Source organism: Phyllobates terribilis, unplaced genomic scaffold (genome assembly GCF_046119375.1).
Source record: "Phyllobates terribilis strain yellow unplaced genomic scaffold, ASM4611937v1 Scaffold_11__3_contigs__length_659146591, whole genome shotgun sequence".
Taxonomy (NCBI): Eukaryota; Metazoa; Chordata; class Amphibia; order Anura; family Dendrobatidae; genus Phyllobates; species Phyllobates terribilis.
In genome coordinates this window covers 212,327,576-212,350,299 of record NW_027362771.1, presented here as the reverse complement: position 1 = coordinate 212,350,299, position 22,724 = coordinate 212,327,576, and the positions used below count along the sequence as shown (strand labels likewise).

The window sequence follows — 22,724 nt, the reverse complement described above, 5'->3', positions numbered from 1 at the left end:
TTGTGCTGTCAGGTTCTCTTTAAGCATAGGAATTGCCTTTGAAACTGCAAAATCCATGAGCCGTAACCAATTGTGCGCAACCCCTCACAATGCGTGTAACTGTGTTCACTGATTTGTCTCTTTCATTTTTTTTTTAAATATGTATATATAATTTTTTCTTTTTGTAAACTATAATAGGACACCGGTCACTTGAGTTATGCCTGTCCAAAAAATATGCTTGGAGATCGGGAACCTCCACAAAAGAAAGAGAAGAAAAGAAAGAGAAGGGTTGAAGTGGAAGAAGTGTAAGGAATCAAATCACCTTTTAACCATGACCGAGTACTATTATTATGTACACAGCCCTTACATGTCCACAAATTTACTCTCCTAGAGTTGAAGAAGAACAGAGTGAGGATGAAGGTGAAGATCCTGCTCTTGACAGTCTTAGTCAAGCCATAGCGTTCCAGGTACAGTTATTAAATGGCCGGGATAATCGACTTCTGTTACTGTAACATCCTTTGCCTTGTAGCAAGTCTTACAGAGCCTCCTACCACGGAGCTGTAACCGGCCAACATCATAAGAGACTGCCGGCAAAACAAATTGTGGGTTTGGGTGCCGTGCAGGTTTAGGGTAATTGGATAAGTAGATTGGGGAATTCAACAAGCACTTCACACCAGAAAACTGCCATTCAAGTCGCAAATTTTTGCAAAACTGCGAATTTTGTTAGCCCTGCCTCCTTTTAAGTTGAGTGGGCGGAAACTAGCAAGAAGGGGCGAGGCTTCATAAAGCCCTACAGATTCACTATAATTTACACCACAAAAGTCATGTTATGATCTTAGTACCCGGGTACCTAGAAGATGTGCCACATTCATTGAGAGGCATTTTATTCCAGCACATCATAAATGAAGACTAATGTATAACACTCCAGTCTTAAAGGGGTTGTCCTGGTGTGGGACAAAGTCTATAGTCACTCTGTGACTGCACACTGGTGAATTGTGACAGCATGCAGTGCGCAATTCTTCTTTATTCCTGTTGTGAGAGGGCGGTCCATGACCATATGCATGCGATTTTCATACTTGTAGTCATATGCTGACTAAACGTGACCGGCTTCTCTCAACTCACTTCTATGGAAAGAAGGCGAACATGACTAGTCGGCATGTGACTCTAATTATGCAAATTGCATACATGCAGTCCCGTGACTGCCCGCTCACACCAGTAAAACCTGGGAACTATTAGCGTGCGCTGTCACAGTTCAGCAGTCACTAGTCCCAAGCCTGGACACATCATTTAATAAACTACCCTGCACGCTTCCATTAGTATGAACACTGCTGGATTCTCAAGTGATTTATGAATATCGGCTTTCAACAGAAATATTGTTCAGTATCGCACATTACAGGCCGGTCTATAATAAATGTTTTTTGTGACACAGTAGTAAGGTGCAGCATCACCTGACGAATTTCCCTGCATCCCAGACTGAAACTTGCCATGTCTGCTGATGTTTAATTAGAGGCTGTAGTAGAATCATAGAATGGTAGAGTTGGAGAGGACCTCCAGGGTCATCTGATCCAATCCCCTGCTCAATGCAGGATTCACTAAACTATCTCAGACAGGTGTCTGTCCAGCCTCAGCCTTCCATTGAAGGAGAACTCGCCACCTCTCTCCTCTTGGCAGCCTGATGCACTCATTGATCACCCTCACTGTCAAAAAGTTTTTTTCTAATCAGTATCTTCTCCCTTTCAGTTTCATCCCATTGCTTCTAGTCTTTCTTTGTGCAAATGAGAATAAAGCTGATCCCTCTACAGAGTGACAGCTCATGAGATATTTGTAGACAGCTATTAAGTCTCCTGTCAGTCTTCTCTTTTGCAAGCTAAACATTCCCAAATCCTGTAACCATTCCTCATAGGACATTGTTTGCAGACCGGTCACCATTTTGGTCGCTCTTCTCTGAACTTGCTCCAGTTTTTCAATGTCTTTTTTAAGATGTGGTGCCCAGAACTGGACACAGTATTCCAGATGAGGTCTGACCAAGGAGGAGTAGGGGGGGATAATTACTTTACGTGATCTAGGCTCTATGCTTCTGTTAATGCAAACCAGAATTGCGTTTGCCTTTTTTGCTGCTGTATCACACAGTTGACTCCTGTTCAGTCTGTGATCTATTAGTATACCCAATTCTTTTTCACACCTGCTGTTGCTTAGCCCAATTCCTCCCATTCTGTATATGCCTTTTTCATTTTTCTTGCCCAGATGTAGGACTTTGCATTTCTCCTTGTTAAAAAATCATTCTGTTGGTTGCTGCCCACTGCTCCAGTTTATTTAGGTCTTTTTGAATCCTCTCTCTCTCTTCTCTAGTATTAGCTATCCCTCCTAGCTTTGTGTCATTAGCAAATGTAATCGGTTTACCCTCAGTTCCTTTATCAGTGATAAAGATGTTGAACAACACAAGGCAAAGGACAGAGCCTTGTGGTACCCAACTTGAGACATTCTTCCACCTGGATGTGCAACCATTTATGACCACTCTTTGAGTCCGATCACTAAGCCAATTATTAATCCACCTAACAGTTGCCTTGCCCATTCCATAGTTGGTCATTTTTTCTATAAGAATGGTATGAGATACGTTTCCCTGATCCAACCAGTCAGTGATTTTGCCATAGAAGGAAATTACCGTATTTTTCGGACTATAAGACGCACCTAGGTTTTAGAGGAGGAAAATAAAAAAATAAAAATTTAAGCAAAAAATGTGGTCATGATGCACTTTTAAGGGGGTGGGGGTCTTCTGCTGACACTGGTATAGGGTTAATGTCCCCCAATTCTGACAATTTCCCCCATCCTGGTATATATGCCGCCCCCCTTACTTTTATATGTGGTCCCCATCCCCATCCTGGTATGCCTGGCATCCCTCCATCCTGGTATGCCTGGCACCCCTCATCCTTATCCTGGTATGCCTGGCACCCCTCATCCTTATCCTGGTATGCATGGCACCCCTCATACCTGTCCTGGTATGTATGGCACCCCTCATACCTGTCCTGGTATATATGGCACCCCTCATACCTGTCCTGGTATGCATGGCACCCCTCATACCTGTCCTGGTATGCATGGCACCCCTCATACCTGTCCTGGTATGCATGGCACCCATCATACCTGTCCTGGTATGCATGGCACCCCTCATCCCTGTCCTGGTATGCATGGCACCCCTCATCCCTGTCCTGGTATGCATGACACCCCTCATCCCTGTCCTGGTATGCATGGCACCCCTCATCCCTGTCCTGGTGTGCATGGCACCCCTCATCCCTGTCCTGGTGTGCATGGCACCCCTCATCCCTGTCCTGGTGTGCATGGCACCCCTCATCCCTGTCCTGGTGTGCATGGCACCCCTTATCCCTGTCCTGGTGTGCATGGCACCCCTCATCCCTGTCCTGGTGTGCATGGCACCCCTCATCCCTGTCCTGGTGTGCATGGCACCCCTCATCCCTGTCCTGGTGTGCATGGCACCCCTCATCCCTGTCCTGGTGTGCATGGCACCCCTCATCCCTGTCCTGGTGTGCATGGCACCCCTCATCCCTGTCCTGGTGTGCATGGCACCCCTCATCCCTGTCCTGGTGTGCATGGCACCCCTCATCCCTGTCCTGGTGTGCATGGCACCCCTCATCCCTGTCCTGGTGTGCATGGCACCCCTCATCCCTGTCCTGGTATGCATGGCACCCCTCATCCCTGTCCTGGTATGCATGGCACCCCTCATCCCTGTCCTGGTATGCATGGCACCCCTCATCCCTGTCCTGGTATGCATGGCACCCCTCATCCCTGTCCTGGTATGCATGGCACCCCTCATACCTGTCCTGGTATGCATGGCACCCCTCATACCTGTCCTGGTATGCATGGCACCCCTCATACCTGTCCTGGTATGCATGGCACCCCTCATACCTGTCCTGGTATGCATGGCACCCCTCATACCTGTCCTGGTATGCATGGCACCCCTCATACCTGTCCTGGTATGCATGGCACCCCTCATACCTGTCCTGGAATGCATGGCACCCCTCATACCTGTCCTGGAATGCATGGCACCCCTCATACCTGTCCTGGAATGCATGGCACCCCTCATCCCTGTCCTGGAATGCATGGCACCCCTCATCCCTGTCCTGGAATGCATGGCACCCCTCATCCCTGTCCTGGAATGCATGGCACCCCTCATCCCTGTCCTGGAATGCATGGCACCCCTCATCCCTGTCCTGGAATGCATGGCACCCCTCATCCCTGTCCTGGAATGCATGGCACCCCTCATCCCTGTCCTGGTATGCATGGCACCCCTCATCCCTGTCCTGGTATGCATGGCACCCCTCATCCCTGTCCTGGTATGCATGGCACCCCTCATCCCTGTCCTGGTATGCATGGCACCCCTCATCCCTGTCCTGGTATGCATGGCACCCCTCATCCCTGTCCTGGTATGCATGGCACCCCTCATCCCTGTCCTGGTATGCATGGTCCCCCTAATCCCCATCAGGCTGCACATTAAAAAAAAATAAACACTCCTACTCACCTCTCTTCTCTCTCCTCCAGCGCTGCGTCTGGTCCGCCTGCACTGATCTCTCCATGTGAGCCGCGCATGACGTCACTGCCAGGCACGGCCCACAAGGAGAGATCAGCTGCCGGAAGTCACTGCTCCCCACGCCGGGTCTGTGTGCGCGGGGAGCAGTGACTTCACTCTCCTTCATAGCCGGCACACAGCAGAGCCGCGGCGCTGCTGCTGCCGGCTATCTCCTGTGCCCGCTCATTAAAGGGCATGAATATTCACCCCCTCCCCACGCCCATAGGTGCGGAGAGAGGTTGAATATTCATGCCCTTTAACAGCGGGCACAGGAGATATACGGCAGCAGCCGCAGCGCGGCTACACTGTATACCGCTATTAAGAAGCATGAATATTCAGTGCTCCCACGCCCCATGGGCGTGGGGAGCAGTGAATATTCATTTTCTTTAGCAGTGGGGACAGTGTAGGCTGCAGTAGGCTGCTGCTGCCTTCTGTTCCCCGCTCCTCCACCGATACCGCTCCCCCCACACCACACATAAATATACCCCCCCCCCCAACATTCGGACTATAAGACGCACCTCCCATTTTCCTCCAAAATTTTTTGGGAAAAAAGTGCGTCTTATGGTCCGAAAAATACGGTAAGTTAGTCTGACATGACTCATTAGTTACAAACTTATGCTAGCTCTAGTTAATCACTTTATTCTTATAGAGGTACTTGCATACATGTTGTTTAATAATTTGTTCAAAGATCTTTCCTGGTATAGAAGTAAGCCTCACAGGCCTATAGTTCCCTGGGTCCACCTTCTTCCCCTTTTTGAAGATGGGGACAACATTTGCTCTTCTCCAGTCTTTTGGAGTAGAAAGCAGTCTTACTGAAAGATCATTTTTTCGTTTCCTAGAGTAACGAAGCCTTCTGCCTGACTTTTCTTATTTAGCAAGCAACTTAAATTGCCTCCAAATTGGTTTAGGTCTGGGTCCTGAGAACCCCCACAGATCTCGCCTTAGACCCCTAAGAAGTGCGCAGTTCAGCAGATGGGAGCTCACAGCTGTCAGAGCATGCACAGAGAACGGCGTATGGATTGAATAGGCTTCTTAGTCTATTGAAACCATACCCATGTGCCGTCCCATCTGCGCACTTCTCAGGGGTCTATTGTGCAATCAGAGACTTAGGACCCGGGCCCCACTTATCTGCAGGCAATTGAAGTGCCTGCTAAATATGAAAAAGTCAGAAAGATAGTTTAGTTACTTACTTTCGACCTTATTCATATTTAGTCTAAAGAAGAAGTACAGCCTAGAGCCTACACTAGTGACACTCTAGGTTCCTGATATTAAAAGGGTTATTCTCATAAAATCAAATTATCCTCTACCCATTGGATAAAGGATAACACTCTGATTTTTTTCCTCTGGGAGTCTGACTCCAAGCACCTCCAGCGATCTGGAGATTGCGCCCTTCAGCCCCGTTCTGAATGGAGTGGAGGAGTGTATGCACGGCCCCTTCTCCATCCACGGTTTATGGGACTGCTGCAAACAGCTGAGCACTAGACTTGGTGCAATCATTATTCTATGCAGAGGGGATATCCTTTTAAGGTTTAGTTCCCTTACCATGTGTGTGACAATTATATGCATTCTTTACTTGCTGTTTTGGAAATCCTCTTACTTGTGCTAAAAGTAACCAATTAGCAGAGGCAGTGCTTAAGGTGAAAGGAGAGAGAAACAGGCTGAACCAATGGTGAGACAGGAGGTGTGTCTCAGACTACCACATATTCCTGCAAGCATAGAAACCAATCTGTAGCCACAGATCACAGCTTAGCCTTAAAGGGAACCAGTCGGCAGGATTTCGCTAAGTAAACTACAGGCATTGTCATGTTGGCCCTGTTACACTGATTAATATGATACCTGATGTGAAGAAATCCGTCCTGTGGTTCTTGTGTAATCAGTGTTTGCAGTTTTGAGTTAATGATATACCCGTGCTCTTGGGTGGGACTGTAGGCAGGGTCTTATCCTGGTGCTCTAGGCCAGATCAGGCTGCCCTGAAACACAAGTTTGTTCCTCATCCTAGAGACAGGGATGGATGGGTGGGCCTGTCGGCACGTCTTTCCTTGCTGATCTTGCCTAGAGCATAAGATAAGACCCTGCCTACAGTCCTGCCCCGGAGTACGGGCATATCATTAACTCAAAACTACAAACACTGATTACACAAGAACCACAAGACGGCTTTCTTCACCTCATGTAGCATATTAATCAGTGCAATAGCGCCAACATGACACTGCCTGTAGTTTACTTAGCAAAATCCTGCAGACAGGTTTGCTTTAATGTAGCAGATATAAAAAGCAGCTATGGGCATAGGTAAGGAGAAAGTTATTTTATATCTATAGCCCCAACATATTCTGCAGCTGTTTAAATATCAGAGGGAACATGTACAAACCTTATCAGATATTACAATGTAGCACAATTTATAGAGAGGTGAGGGCCCTGCTCGCACATTTACAATCCATAAGAAAATAGGGGGGACACAATGTAAAATGTGCTTATAGTGTATGGTCCAGCCATTATTATAATAATATTCATGTGAAGTGGCCATCAGCCAGTATCTGAGTGTATAGAGTACAGTATTAAGCCTCAATAGATGGGGGTAGAGCAGGACCCAAGCCTTCTGGCATATAGAGAGGTTTAATACTAGAGATAGGACTGTCCTGATTGGGTACACCTTGTGGCGGTGGAACGGCTTTTATGATCAAAATAGTGTCACCTAAGTACCCCATGTTATTTACTTACTGCAGGGTATTTTCTCATTGTGTTTATTCTAGGTCAATTTTGTTAATAGCCACAGTGTGAATGTGCACCTACATATTGCACTTAGACCAACACATGTTCCAACTCATTTCTTTGCTTTTACCATTAATATACAGCTAGGTCCAGAAATATTTGGACAGTGACCGAATCTTCGAGATGTGGGCTTTGCATACTAAAATTTTTTTATTAAAATGAAACAGCTGAGATGCAATTTGTGAAGTCACTGGGTCTTCCGTGGGCGTAATACTACTCAAACAACACAGGGTGAGGGTAAAAGAGTGTGGCAATACTTTAATGAACCACCAAGCAGACACTTAACACAGAACAGTCCCAACAAATACCCAAAATAGTACAACATTACACACTCACTCTTCTGCTGGCCCGCCTAGGATAGAACAACTGCGACTTTGGGACTTCCAGGAAGCTCCCACCTGGCAATTACAAACAACATATTCATGGGACCAGGTGGCTTCATCGTCCCAACCTGGTCTCCCCTAATGTATCTGTGACACCCCAGGGGTCTGGTTGCCACAGTGATAGAGATGTTATGTCTGAGAGCAGGTGGGAGGTCCTTTGGTCAGGGATCCTGTGCGTGCCACACCTCCTGCCCAGTCTTGGGAGGGGAAGAACTTCCCCTATATAAACCCGGGGCTGAAGCAGGGTTAGGAGTCAAGGAGAGTAGAGACAAGAAACAGTCACAGGAAGAAACAGCAGAAGCTCAGTGGGAGCAATACTACTACAAGTCAGGGGCTGGCAGCTGCAGAGCTCGCCCTGACTGAGAAGCTTTCTTACCGGACCCGGCGTCCGAGGCTGTGGGGACTAACTCTTACCCAGCAGCAGAAGCCGACCGGCAGGGGATTTCAGGTCCTCAGGCCCAGAAACCCGAAGGCACGGTCACACGCGTGGGACCAGCACCGCCATCGTGGAGCGGAAGCCATTAGAAGGCCCCGAGTCACCGGCCATACGGGTGAGCACCACACGGTACACTCAGGGACGTGGGCTACTTATATCCGCTTCTAGCAAGGTAGCCAGAAGAGTACAGTCAGTTTGGGAGGCCTACAACTCCGCCTGGCCAGGGGAGATCCCATCTGCTCAAGGACTGACCAGGCCCCGTTCACTAGCAAGTACTCCGGGAGGGTCTATCGTTGTTACCAGTAAAGACCCTGAATTACACCGCACCGTCTCTGAGTGGTTCCTGCTACCCCCATCATCCACATCTGCTGCCCTGAGGCCATACCCCTCCCGTTGGGGGTTATACCATCTACGCTGCACCATCCATCCACCGGCCTCAGCGGACTGTCTTGCAGCGGCAGCTCCATAGCTGCATTCAACGGGTGGCGTAGTCGTCCTACATCTACCGCTGTTACATCGCCGCTCAGTTTGACTCCCTGGACACGGACCGGGTCACCGCCACGAGACTACAACCCTCAAGAGATCCGGCTCCGGGTAAGCTCCCGCGTGCGCAACGCAGCGCGACACAGGCCCAGGGGCGCGTCAACTTTGGCGTAGTCGGCAGGATCTCGTGCCCGCAACCACCGGGTACTGCGTGCCTGAAAAAGAGACTTTTCAAACTTACCTGTGGTGAAGATTCCCGCCATCCGGCGCCATCTTCAGCCTTCTTCCCGCCATCGGTGAAGTTTCCCGCCATCCGGCGCCATCTTCTGCCTTCTTCCCGCCATCCGTGGAGTTTTCCCGCCATTGGACGCCATCTTGAGGACGCCGCGCGGGAAGAAGAGGGGCGTGGACTCCGAAAGCGCGCGAGAACTGAAGCCCCGCCTCACGTCCGGACGTTGCGTAAGGTCCTGGAAGGAGCCCAGCAGACGCCGACGTCACAGGAGCGCGACGGAAGGTCCTCAACCCTGACGATCCACTGCGGAGCCGCGGCCTACGGGACAGGATCATCGCAAGGTAGGCCACGGTCCACTAGGGGGGAGGAAGATGTCGGATACGGAGGAGAGCTTCACTGCCTCAACCCCCGCCAGCGCTACCGCTGCTGCAGTTATGCCCTTCACCATGCCCTATATCCCGGGAGCAGCTTGGCTACCCCAGTACTCAGGGGAGTCACATACCCTGCATGACTTTAGAGAAAAGCTGGATAGCCTCTTCCAGGTGTACCCCCTCACAGAAGAGCAAAAAGTGAGCATCCTGGTGGCCCAACTAACCGGGGCAGCCAAAAGGGAAGTAAAATCCTGGCCACCTGGGAGGAAGACTGTCGCAGGGATACTAACCCGGCTGAAGGACACCTTTGATACCCGCACCTCAGCCGAGATTAAGCTTAGATTCTACGGGTGCAAGCAGCGAGCGCATGAGAGTATAAGGGACTATGCACTAAACCTACAAGAGGCCCTGAGGGCCATTAAGCAGACCGACCCTGATGGAGTGGGAAACGAGGACAGGCTGTTGACCGAACAGTTTATAGAGGGACTGTATTGTAATACCCACCGAACCCAGTTGCGGGCAATGGCCTTACAGGATCCCCATCTGGGCTTTGCACAGTTCAAGGACAGAGCCATCCGGGTGCTCCGAGAACCGGCACCGGGTGGCGTTGTGACCCACAAGCGCCCTGCTATCACTTACCACCAGGAGGCGGCGCCCTTGTCGGCAGGGCCTGTGGGAGCTGATGCGCAGGCTTTGGACAATGACCCGGCTCCAGACCTACACCATCAGGTCCAAGAGCTAGCTAAGAGCGTTGCTGCGCTAACCCGAACTGTGCAGTCTTTACAGGCTTCCACCCCAGGGAAGATCCAGCTGGCATCCGGACCGGAGCACATCCCGTGGCGTCGACCAAGGAGGACCCCACCGGCCAGAGGAAGACCCAGTGACCGATACAGCGAGGACGGACGACCCATCTGCCGCCGCTGCAATCGACCTGGACATATGGCAGGGTACTGTTCTTTAAACGGGCACAACCTGGGGTAGAGGGCCAACCCCCAGGAAAAAGATCACCAGGCCCATCGAACTGGCGCGACAGATATGTGGGAGGACGTCCAGTCTTGCCTGTGGTACTGGATGGCATTCCCATGAGTGCCCTACTGGACACCGGGTCACAGGTCACCACCATCCCGTACGTGCTCTTTAAGCAGTACTGGAATGACTCGGATATTACCCGCTACCCTGACGACGACTTGAGTATCATCGCCAGCAATGGCCAGCCCGTGCCACAGATCGGATTTAAAGAGGTGACCATCAAAATCGGTAGAGTCGAACTGGCAGCACAGGGACTGATCATTGTAGATATTGACAAACATGAGAGTCACCCAAAAATAACTCTAGGAACTAATGTAATTGAAAATTGTCTTGCAGAGGTGATTTTCCTTTTACAGCAGGTTGCCAAGAACGCCAGCTCCGGCGAGCAGCGGGTGCTCCAGAAAGAGATCCGGGCACTGATGCGACGGCAACAGGTGGAACTCTCCGGCGGTGAGATTGGTAGCGTAAGAATGTGTGACCCTTTTCCTATTGCCATGCCCCCAAAAAGTGAAATGATGATTTGGTGCCGGGCAGCTATTGGTCTGAGAGGTAGAGATTACCAGGCAATGGTAGAACCAGTTTACTCGGACAGTAGGCCCACCATTTTGACAGCACGGGGGGTGGTTGATGTACGCCATGGGAGAGTGCCCGTTCGCATAATAAATATCGGGGAGAGGGAAGTGTACCTGCCCCGGTATGCCACGCTAGCCAAATTATATACCATTAACCAAAATTCTATACAATCTGTGGAACCCTTGCCTCCATCTCACCCGGAGGAAGGTAACGGCTCTAAGAAAAACATGGAGGACTGGTGTCAGCAACTACATCTGGGTACTGACTCCACTCCCGCACACCAGAAACAAGGAGTCTATCGGGTGGTTCAGGAGTACGAGAGAGTGTTCAGTAAACACCCGTTAGACTTCGGGCGAGTCAAGGGGGTAGAACACCACATCCCCACGGGAGACCATCCTCCTATAAAAGAGAGGTATCGACCCGTACCCCCTGCCCACTACCAACACGCCAAGGGGATGCTTAGAGACATGAAGGAGGCTGGGGTGATCAGGGATAGCTGTAGCCCCTGGGCAGCTCCACTAGTCTTAGTCCGAAAGAAAGACAACACCATGAGGATGTGTGTAGATTACCGGAAAATCAATCGTATCACACACAAGGATGCGTACCCCTTACCAAGGATAGAGGAGTCATTGGCTGCTTTAAGATCTGCTAACTTCTTCTCTACCTTGGATCTCACTAGCGGGTACTGGCAGGTTCCTGTAGCAGAGGCGGACCGGGAGAAGACCGCATTCACCACCCCGATGGGACTTAGCGAGTTCACCTGCATGCCGTTCGGACTCTGCAACGCACCGGGAACCTTCCAACGACTAATGGAGTGTTGTCTGGGCCACAGAAACTTCGAGACGGTCCTGTTGTACCTGGACGATGTCATCGTATATTCTAAGACGTATGAGGACCACCTGAAACACCTGGCGGAAGTGTTCGAAGCTCTGGCAAGTTACGGCCTAAAGGTGAAACCCTCCAAGTGTCACCTCCTGAAACCAAAGGTGCAGTACCTGGGACACGTGGTGAGCGCTGACGGAGTGGCTCCCGACCCTGATAAGATCACCGCAATTAAGGAATGGCCAAGCCCCTCCAGCGTAAAAGAAGTGCGGCAGTTCCTCGGGTTGGTAGGCTACTACCGAAGGTTTATTCCCGGTTTCACCAAAAAGGCAGCACCTATGCAGGACCTCCTGATAGGCCAGTCCCGGAAGGCCAAGAACCAGAAGCCGCCCTTCAAATGGGAGGAGCTGGAAGAAGAGTCCTTCCGCCAGCTGAAGATGGCCCTCACGGGGGACGAAATCCTGGCGTACCCGGATTATAGCCAGCCCTTTATCCTCTACACCGACGCCAGTAACATCGGGCTAGGAGCCGTACTGTCCCAGATCCAGCAGGGGAAGGAACGAGTAATTGCCTACGCCAGCCGAAAACTGCGACCCACCGAAAGGAACCCCGAGAATTACAGCTCATTTAAGTTAGAGTTCCTGGCCGTAGTATGGGCAGTCACCGAGCGCTTTAAGCATTACCTCGCTTCTTCCCGGTTCACCGTATACACGGATAACAACCCGTTGACACACCTGGACACGGCAAGACTCGGTGCCCTGGAGCAGAGGTGGATGGCCCGTCTGTCCAACTACGAGTTCACAATCAAATACCGGGCAGGACGCTCCAATACCAACGCGGACGCCCTGTCCAGGATGCCCAACCTGCCGGACGGAGGAGAAGATCCGGAGGGACTGGAAGAAGTTGAACTCCCTGCGTTCCACCGTCATGGGACTATCCAGTATTCCCACCGGGTAAGGAGTAAGCAGGCTGCTACGTTGAACCCCTTACCCCACTACAACTGGGCGGAAACGCAAGACAGCGACCTTGCCGTCCGACTGGTGAAGGAGATGCTGACTCGGCCGGAGGCTCGCCTTGAACCAGACGCTCCGGAGGAAGCCAAACAACTATGGGCAGAGAAGAGTCGACTGTTCCTTTACAAAGGGAAGTTGTGCCGCAGAATGGTTAACTCCCGGACGCATGAATTACTCTGGCAAGTAGTGGTGCCACGAAGAGACGCAGCCATGGTGATGGAGGCATACCACGACGGAGCTGGACACTTCGGGTGGAAGAAGCTGGAGTTCCTGCTGCGCGAGCGGTTCCACTGGGTAGGCATGAGGGGAACCATCGAGAAGTGGTGCAGAGACTGTGGCCTGTGCAACCTGAGAAGGAAGGACCGTGCCAGCCAGAAGACTCCCCTGCAGTCCATCGTCACCCGGCAACCGTTGGAACTGGTAGCCTTGGATCATGTAAAACTGACCCCAAGCAGAAGTGGCTACGTCTACGCGTTAACCATCGTGGATCATTACTCCCGGTTTCTGGTTGTCGTTCCGGTCAAGGACTTAACGGCTCAAACAGCAGCTAGAGCCTTCCAGCAGCACTTTTGCCGTCCACACGGGTACCCGGACCAAGTGCTGACGGACCAGGGACCTGCCTTTGAAGCGGAGGTCTTCCAGGAATTCTGCAATCTGTATGGCTGCCGGAAGATAAGGACGACACCCTACCATCCGCAAACTAATGGACTTTGTGAGAAAATGAACCAGGTGGTAATGGATCTTCTAAAAACGTTGCCCCTGGAAGAACGCAGTCTGTGGCCTGAGAAGTTGCCCGATCTGGTGGACCTATACAACCACATCCCGGTAGGTTCCACCAACTGTACCCCGGCTTACCTAATGAGGGCAAGACCTGGTAAGTTACCTGTTGACCTGGAAATGGGAGTCCTGACACCCGAGGACACTTCACCAGAAACAGACTGGGACACAGAGAGGCAGCAGCAGTACCGGAGAGTACAGGAGAGCGTGGAGCGAAGTCTCTGTCAGGCTAGGGAAAGACAAGAGAAAACTTACAACCAGTATGCTCCCGCTGTTCCCCTGGTACCCGGAGAGCAGGTCTTGAAGAGGAAGAGACGGCTCCACAAGTTGGATGACCAGTGGGAGAAGGACCCGTACACCGTACTGCCCTCAAGCCACGAGAACCCGAAGGTTTGTACCATCAGTAAAGACTGAGGGGAAACCACAGCCATTGTATCCCGGGACCACCTGAAGAAGTGTCCCGAACAACTGAGGAACCCTGAAGAGGAACAAGAAGACCATCGACCCGTAGAGGAAAGGGGAGATATGGTTAGTACTGTGCTCGGGAACTTCCCTCGGTCTTGGACTCAAGTCAATGGTGCAGTTGTGGTACCCGTACTCACCTTCCTCCAACCAGCATCCCAAGCACCTACGGAGCAACAGGTAGAGCTGGAAGAACAGCCGGTCCAGGAGGCAGAAGACTCCACACAAGCAGAACAGGAGGATCAACCCTCTGCTTATAGTGAGCCTGCCGTACCCCTAGTGAGACAAAGAGCCGGTAGACAGCTGCCCAGTTTACCCTTGACAGCTCCTACACCCTGTAGTTCAGGGCCAGACAGTCAGCTCCGTAGGTCCACTAGGGCCACTAGAGGCCAGTTACCCGCACGCTGGAGGATTTGAAGTGTATAAATTGTTTTATTTATGTTTATCTGTGTATTGTTGCTTGTGTATAATTTTGTGTTTCCAGTTATTTTTAGGAATCCTTGGTGGATTTACCGGGAATCCTTGTACATAGTTGGAGCGTAACCCAGGATGGACTAGAGACTGTTAAGGACTCGGGGTAGGACAGACCCCTACCTGGTTACGTCTCCCTGTTTTGGTGAAATGGACACCTTGCTTTCTTCAAAGACTGCACCCGGTTACGGACATGCCGTGACCACCTTTATGTGTTTCTTATTGTATTGTTATTGTTTTATCTTGTTATGTTTTTCTAAAATATGTTTAGTCCCGGAGTACTAAATTTCACTAGGGGGGAATGTGACACCCCAGGGGTCTGGTTGCCACAGTGATAGAGATGTTATGTCTGAGAGCAGGTGGGAGGTCCTTTGGTCAGGGATCCTGTGCGTGCCACACCTCCTGCCCAGTCTTGGGAGGGGAAGAACTTCCCCTATATAAACCCGGGGCTGAAGCAGGGTTAGGAGTCAAGGAGAGTAGAGACAAGAAACAGTCACAGGAAGAAACAGCAGAAGCTCAGTGGGAGCAATACTACTACAAGTCAGGGGCTGGCAGCTGCAGAGCTCGCCCTGACTGAGAAGCTTTCTTACCGGACCCGGCGTCCGAGGCTGTGGGGACTAACTCTTACCCAGCAGCAGAAGCCGACCGGCAGGGGATTTCAGGTCCTCAGGCCCAGAAACCCGAAGGCACGGTCACACGCGTGGGACCAGCACCGCCATCGTGGAGCGGAAGCCATTAGAAGGCCCCGAGTCACCGGCCATACGGGTGAGCACCACACGGTACACTCAGGGACGTGGGCTACTTATATCCGCTTCTAGCAAGGTAGCCAGAAGAGTACAGTCAGTTTGGGAGGCCTACAACTCCGCCTGGCCAGGGGAGATCCCATCTGCTCAAGGACTGACCAGGCCCCGTTCACTAGCAAGTACTCCGGGAGGGTCTATCGTTGTTACCAGTAAAGACCCTGAATTACACCGCACCGTCTCTGAGTGGTTCCTGCTACCCCCATCATCCACATCTGCTGCCCTGAGGCCATACCCCTCCCGTTGGGGGTTATACCATCTACGCTGCATCATCCATCCACCGGCCTCAGCGGACTGTCTTGCAGCGGCAGCTCCATAGCTGCATTCAACGGGTGGCGTAGTCGTCCTACATCTACCGCTGTTACATCGCCGCTCAGTTTGACTCCCTGGACACGGACCGGGTCACCGCCACGAGACTACAACCCTCAAGAGATCCGGCTCCGGGTAAGCTCCCCCGTGCGCAACGCAGCGCGACACAGGCCCAGGGGCGCGTCATATCCATGGGCTCTCTGATGGTCAGTTGAGCAGATCCGTATCTTTCCAGTCGGGGCCATATACCCTTAGGCTGGAATCATGTTGAATCCAAATCTGTGTCTCTTTGGGTAAAACCATGCTACCAAGCTGATGGTCTGAAGAGAGTCTGATCCTTGATTCACCCTGTAATTTCTCCTTCAGTTTTCTGTTTCAAATCTCCCTGCTACAAAGGCATATGTTCCCTAAATAGTTCACATTTATTCTTTCAAGTACACATCCACAGGGCAAGGGTTAGGGAGTGCATTATTCCACAGGACTCAGGTCTCCATTGTTTGAGCCTTTAATCCACCCACACAGCCGGCATAGCAGGGGGGGGCTCTTTAAATCAACATCTAGCTGGCTTTCGTGTATTATTCAATTAGCATAGTAACAAACATCATGAGAAGACAACAATCAGGGTTACACAAATACTGGTCTGTCCTTCTTGACCAGCCATAGAAAAACACATACGTTCAAAAGTCAACACAAACACAATAGGGAATTTCTCTTGGCTTAACAAATACAGTCTGGCTGATTAAGATTAGAAGCTGTATAGTCACACAATTGAAATGTAGACTTGTAAATTTGCCCCCCCCAAAATTGTCGCTATTTTCATGTCCGTAACTTTTCTGTCAGCGGACGTGTAGGAGGGCTTGCGCTTTGCGCATCGTCCTGATGTTTTTGCCATATTTGGGTACGTAGGACATTTGCATTTTATTGCACCTTGCAAGAAACCAGCTCTCATACAGCTGCAACAACAAAATAGTGTAAAAATAAAATGGCTTCCAGAATATAGAAAAACCAGGTTTTATTTAGTAAAATATAACAAAGTATGCAGAATTGTTTTCATTGTAATACACTATATAGTACATAATACAATTCCATTAATAAGAAAAAAAGCTTTCAGTTATGTTTATGCAAAAACAAACTGGTTTCCACCAGAAGTTGCTATGTCTGGAAGGAGTTAGTGTGCTGTCATTGAATAGTAAAGATGCTACAATGCGTTTAGATCTTTCATCTTTTTGGAGCTTTTCTCTACAAATCACAGCAGTTTATGCTGAAGATGTCTCATCCTAAGGGCTTATGCTGACGTCCGTGCTATTTGGTCCAATCTCTGTGTATTTCTATGAGGCTGTCACGCTCGGGTCGGGAGACCTGCGGCCAGTCCGTGCATTGCGGTCTGAAATTGGACCAAGTTGCACAGACGTCTGCATGAGCCCTTGGGGTAGGCTTTCATGGGTATATAAAATCGTTCAGATTTTCATCCAGAAAATGGGAAGATTTTTTTTCTCACTTGTCATCCGTATGCAATCTATTTTTTTACAGCAGCTATTATTTACAAAACCATTACCTTTTCCTATGTTACAGAATTAGTGTATCCGTAAAACCCTGATGCTGGACTATAACTCTGTATGGCATCTTTTTTTTCCCTTTTTATTTTATTTAAACGCCAAAAGACTTGCATGGATGAGTCTCCTCTGATTAAAGGGAATGTGTCACACTTTTGAGGCTTGATTCCTTGTGTAGTAAAATTCATCTTTTATAGCTTCGGTCTTCCAGGCTGTGGGGTGTAGGCTGCCCGGAAGATAAGACTGCCTCCAGTCTTCATTATACAAGCTTTCTCTTCGCCTTGTCTTCAGACGTCCATGTGACGTCATTTGCGCGGCCAGAAATCCTGCACATTCTGCCTGCCATCGCTCTTCTGCACTGTGGAGAATTCACCTTTACTGTGCACCAGAGATCACTGTCACCGGAAATTAGTGACTCTCCGGCACCTGTGCACATCAAAATTGAATACAGTTCCCACAGAAGGGCGGAGCAGTGCAGAAGAGCGACGGCAGGCAGTGTGTGCAGAATTTCTGGCCACGCACATGACCTCAAAGGGACACTAAAGAGAAGGGGAGGAGAAAACCTGTATAATGACGACTGGAGGCAGTCTAATCTTCTGTGCAGCGTACACCCCATAGCCTGGAAGATCAAAGCTATAAAAGATGTTTACTTAAGGCATCATCCAGGAGGCATACAGATATGACTAATTTCTGCTGTATACAGCCTTCATTCCCATATTGTTAACTTGAAAAGTTCAAAAGGATGACAGATTACCTTTAAGGAAGAAACTACCGTATATACTTGAGTATAAGCCGACCCGAATATACACTACCGTTCAAAAGTTTGGGGTCATTTAGAAATGTCATTATTTTTGAAAGAAAAGCACATTTTTTTTCAATGAAGCTAACATTAAATGAATCAGAAATACACTCTATACATTGTTAATGTGGTAAATGACTATTCTAGCTGCAAACGTCTTGTTTTTATTGCAATATCTACATAGGTGCATAGAGGCCCATTTCCAACAACCACCACTCCAGTGTTTTAATGGTACATTGTGTTTGCTAATTGTTTAAGAAGCCTAATGGATGTTTAGAAAACCCTAGAAAATCCTTGCACAAGTATGTTAGCCCAGCTGAAAACGGTTTGGCTGATTTGAGAAGCTATAAAATTGACCTTCCTTTGAGCTAGTTGAGAATCTGGAGCATTACATTTGTTTGTTCTATGAAACTCTCAAAATGGCCAGAAAAAGAGAACTTTCATGTGAAACTCGACAGTCTATTCTTGTTCTTAGAAATGAAGGCTATTCCATGCGAGAAATTGCCAAGAAACTGAAGATTTCCTATAACGGTGTGTACTACTCCCTTCAGAGGAGAGCACAAACAGGCTCTAACCAGAGTAGAAAGAAAAGTGGGAGGCCCCACTGCACAACTGAGCAACAAGACAAGTATATTAGAGTCTGAGAAATCGACATCTCACAGCTCCTCAACTGGCAGCTTCATTAACCCCTTTCTGATTTGTGACCTAATAGTACGTTATGGTGACCTGGGCCGATTGGACCAATGACGTACTATTAGGTCATATGGCGATCGCGCCCGCACACAAGCGGTGCGGGGCGATCGCCGCCGGGTGTCAGCTGTGACTATGTGCTGGGAGCGGTCCTGCACTGCTCCCGGCACATTAACCCCCTCTATGCTGTGATCGAAGTCGATCGCAGCATTGCGGGAGCAAGGGGAGGTGATCGCAATACTCACCTCCTCTCCCGGCCTCCAGCGCTGTCTGCCTCGGCTTCCCGGATGTTGCCATGACGACCTGATGTCGTCATGACAGCATCCGGGTCACCAGACAGCAGGAAGATATTTTGGTCATGCACAGTGCATGACCGAAATATCTTCTGCATCTGCAGCACTGACAGCCTGTATAGCACAAGGATGGTGCTGCATTACTGTGCTATACAGGCGATCAGAATAAAAAAAAAAAGTGAAAGTCCCATAGTGGGACACAGAATAAAAGTCCAAAAAGTGTTAAAAAATGGAAAAAAAAAATAATCCACCAAAAATAAAAATATAAGCAAAAAACAATGCTTTATCATCATACCGCCAAACAAAAAATGAAATAACATGCGATCAAAAAGACGAATGCAAATAACAATGGTACCCCTGAAAACGTCATCTTGTCCCGCAAAACACAAGCCGCCATACAGCTCCATCAACCGAAAAATAAAAGTTATAGCTCTCAGAATAAAGCGATGCAAAAAAAAATTTTTTTCTATAAAATAGCTTTTATTGTGTAAAAGCGCCAAAACATAGAAAAACGATATAAATGTGGTACCGCTGTAAACGTACTGACCCGAAGAATAACGATGCCTTATCAATTTTACCACATGCGGAACAGCATAAAAAAAAAACAATTATGGAATTGCTGTTTTTCCCCTCACCCATGACAGCACACCTGGAGAGAGGGATCCGCCCCACCAAGGACAGGTAACCGTCTGAAATAAAAGGGCGGTACCTCTCCCTCGCTTCAGTTGGTTTCTTGTCCTTGATGGGGAACCTGTCTGGAAGAAAGAAGACTTACCTGGGGCTGTTCCGGTGTGGAAGAGCGGGCACTGGCCTGTGCACCGGGTTCCAGTCTCCAGAAGCGCCGTCCGCAGCTCCCCTGGGGTCCTGCGTCCGAGCAGGTGCACACGGTGAGGCCGGCTCCGTCATCCCATAGACCGCTGCGCCGCCCTCCCCCTGCCGCTTCTGCCGGCCGCGCAGTAACTTCCGGGTATGACGCATCTGACGTCATGGCGCGGGGCACGCTGGGAGAGGCGTGCCAGATGACGTCAGGAGGCGGCGCCCAATCCAAGATGGCGGGGCCCTGTGAAGCGTTCCAGGCCTGTTTTTTTCGATGGAGCTCCGGCCTGGGAAGGGGGAGGGCCCCATGAACCGGAGGAGGTGCTGGATGGCCCTATTTTAGGAGGGGGTTATCCTGAAAGCGTGGTACGCTTCTGAAGCATGGCTGACCGGGATAGCCAAGGGCAGCAGCTAACCCCCCCCCCCAGCAACGGAAGAAGCAGAGGGATGCCTCTCACACCGACAGCCGCTCGAGCAATCGCAGTGGCAGGTGGTGGTCCCTCCCTAGGGTGCTCATAATTCTCCAAAATTCTCTCCAGGTGTGCTGTCATGGGTGAGGGGAAAACACCACGGTTACTTACCGGTAGTTGGTTTTTCCTGAGCCCATGACAGCACCCGTAGTTTTCCCTCCCTATTTTTTCTGTTTCTCACACCCTGGTGTGCACTGTTTTGGGTGTTATATATATGTATATATATTGTAGGTGTTGGTTTTATGCCTAACCTCTTTGGGAGGTCCTCTCAATGCTCTGTAAACAACTGAAGCGAGGGAGAGGTACCGCCCTTTTATTTCAGATGGTTTCCTGTCCTTGGTGGGGCGGATCCCTCTCTCCAGGTGTGCTGTCATGGGCTCAGGAAAAACCGGCTACCGGTAAGTAACCGTGGTGTTTTTGTTTGTTCTGTCTCCCAAAAATCGGAATAGAAAGCAATCAAAAAATGTCACGTGCCTGAAAATGGTACCAATAAAAAAGTCAAGCCGTCACATGACTCTGTCGGCCAAAATATGGAAAAATTATAGCTCTCAAAATATAGCGATGCAAAAACTAGATTTTACAAAAAAAGCGTCTTTTAGTGTGTGACAGCTGTCAATTATAAAAACCCGATATGATTCTGGTATCGCTGTAATCGCATCGACCCGAAGAATAAAGTCTTCTAATCACTTATACCGCACGAGGAACGGCATAAAAAATAAACTCTAGGGTTAGGGTAGGGGTTAGGGTTGGGCTAGGGTTGGTCTAGGGTTAGGGTTGGGTTGGGGTTAGGATTGGGCTAGGGATTTTTTTCAAAAGTAAAAAAAAACAAAACAAAAAGATGACTATATGGCAACTAGTGTTAAGCGCAAGTGCTCGCTATGTGAGTTTGCATCGGGTGCTCGGGGATGCACTGAGTATCGCGGGTGCTCAAGTGACATGCTCGAGTCTCCGCCCCATATGCTTTGTGGCCAAAAAAACTTGCGGGGATTGCCTGCCATGCACGAGCGATCCCCGCATGTTTTTTTTTGGGTTTCTAATAACCATGAAACATGCGAGTGGGGACTCGAGCATGTCACTCGAGCACGCGCGATACATGGTGCATACCTGAGTACCCGATGCAAACTCAAGTACCAAGCACAACTTATTCAATATGATGACCTAATGTTATCAAATTCTGTGTCATACCTCTGTGTTCACTATACCCCTTGATAAAATCCTTGAGGGGTCTAGTTTCCAAAGGGTAACTTGTGGGGGGTTTCCACTGTTTAGGCACATCAGGGGCTCTCCAAACGCAACATGGCGTCCGCTAATTATTGAAACAAATTTTACAATCAAAAAGTCAAATAGCTCCTTCTCTTCCGAGCTCTGCTGTGCGCCCAAACAGTGGTTTTCCCCCACATATGGGGGTATCGGCGTGCTCAGGAGGAATTGCACAACAAATTGCTTGGTGCAATTTCTCCTGTTACCCTCATGAAAATGCAAAATTGGAGGCTGAAAAACATTTTTGTTGCAAAAATGTGAAAATTTTATTTTTACGGCTCAATTTTCTAAAGTTCTTCACCTTGGGGGTTCAAGGTGCTCACCACACATCTAGATAAGTTCCCTGAGGGGTCTAGTTTCCAAAATGGTGTCACTTGTGGGGGGTTTCCACTGTTTAGGCCCATCAGGAGCTCTCCAAACGCAACATGACGTCCTCTAATTATTCAAGCAAATTTTACAATCAAAAAGTAAAATGGCGCTCCTTCCCTTCCGAACCCTGCCGTGCGCCCAAACAGTGTTTTGTTTCTCCACTTATGGGGTATCTGCGTGCTCAGGGGAAATTGCACAACAAATGTTTTAGCATCACTTGGAAAGTGCTTGACAACTCGGTCACACTATATAAATCCATGCAACCAGCATGGATTTATATAGTGTGACCCGAGAGAATGTCAAAAAATAAACCTATACTTACCTTCCGATGGCCCCTGCAGTCTTGCTGCGCTTCTGTGCTGGCTGCCGGCAGATCGCGGTGCCCTGTACTGAAGGACCTGCCGTCACATGACTGTGACATCACCGCAGGTCCTTCAGTCCTGCGCGATTGCCGGCAGCCAGCACAGGGAAGGAGTCCGGGGGCCGTCGGAAGGTGAATATAATCTTTATTTTTTATTTTATTCTTTTTTTTTTTTTACAGCTTTTAAGGTACCTGGGTGTGTCGGAGAGTCTCCTGTCCTCCACACCCGGGTACCATCCGCACATTAGAAAGCACCAATTACGCAAGTACAGATGCAGTCTTGCGGAATTGGCGCTTTCTAATGCAAGTCAATGGCGGCGAAAACGCAGCACTTCCGCAAAATAATTGGTAGTGCTGCGTTTTTTTCCGCAATGATAATCCGCATGCGGATTATCATTGGGGGACATGGCAGGCCTTTTACCATGCGTTTTTTAAGCATTTCTGCAGCGTTTCTGCCGCTGCGGAAACGCTTAAAAAACGCATCGTGGGCACACAGCCTTATAGCTCCCTAATAAAAAAAAAATGTTGGTGCCAAAATTATGCTGATGTCTACTTTACATGTGGGAAATGTTATTTATTAACTATTTTGTGTGACATATTTCTCTGATTTAAGGGCATAAAAATTAAA

General features: G+C 49.4%; 1 protein-coding gene across 3 annotated transcripts in view; it reads left to right on the top strand.

The window, feature by feature from the left end:
• Nucleotides 1–22,724, top strand: part of ZCRB1 (zinc finger CCHC-type and RNA binding motif containing 1) — a 34,359-nt gene that overhangs the window by 6,697 nt on the left and 4,938 nt on the right. For all 3 annotated transcript variants that reach the window (XM_073652024.1, XM_073652026.1, XM_073652025.1), the window contains exons 6-7: nt 178–284; nt 371–446. In XM_073652024.1, coding sequence (XP_073508125.1) covers nt 178–284; nt 371–446 — 183 coding nt within the window. The remainder of the gene's footprint in view (nt 1–177; nt 285–370; nt 447–22,724) is intronic.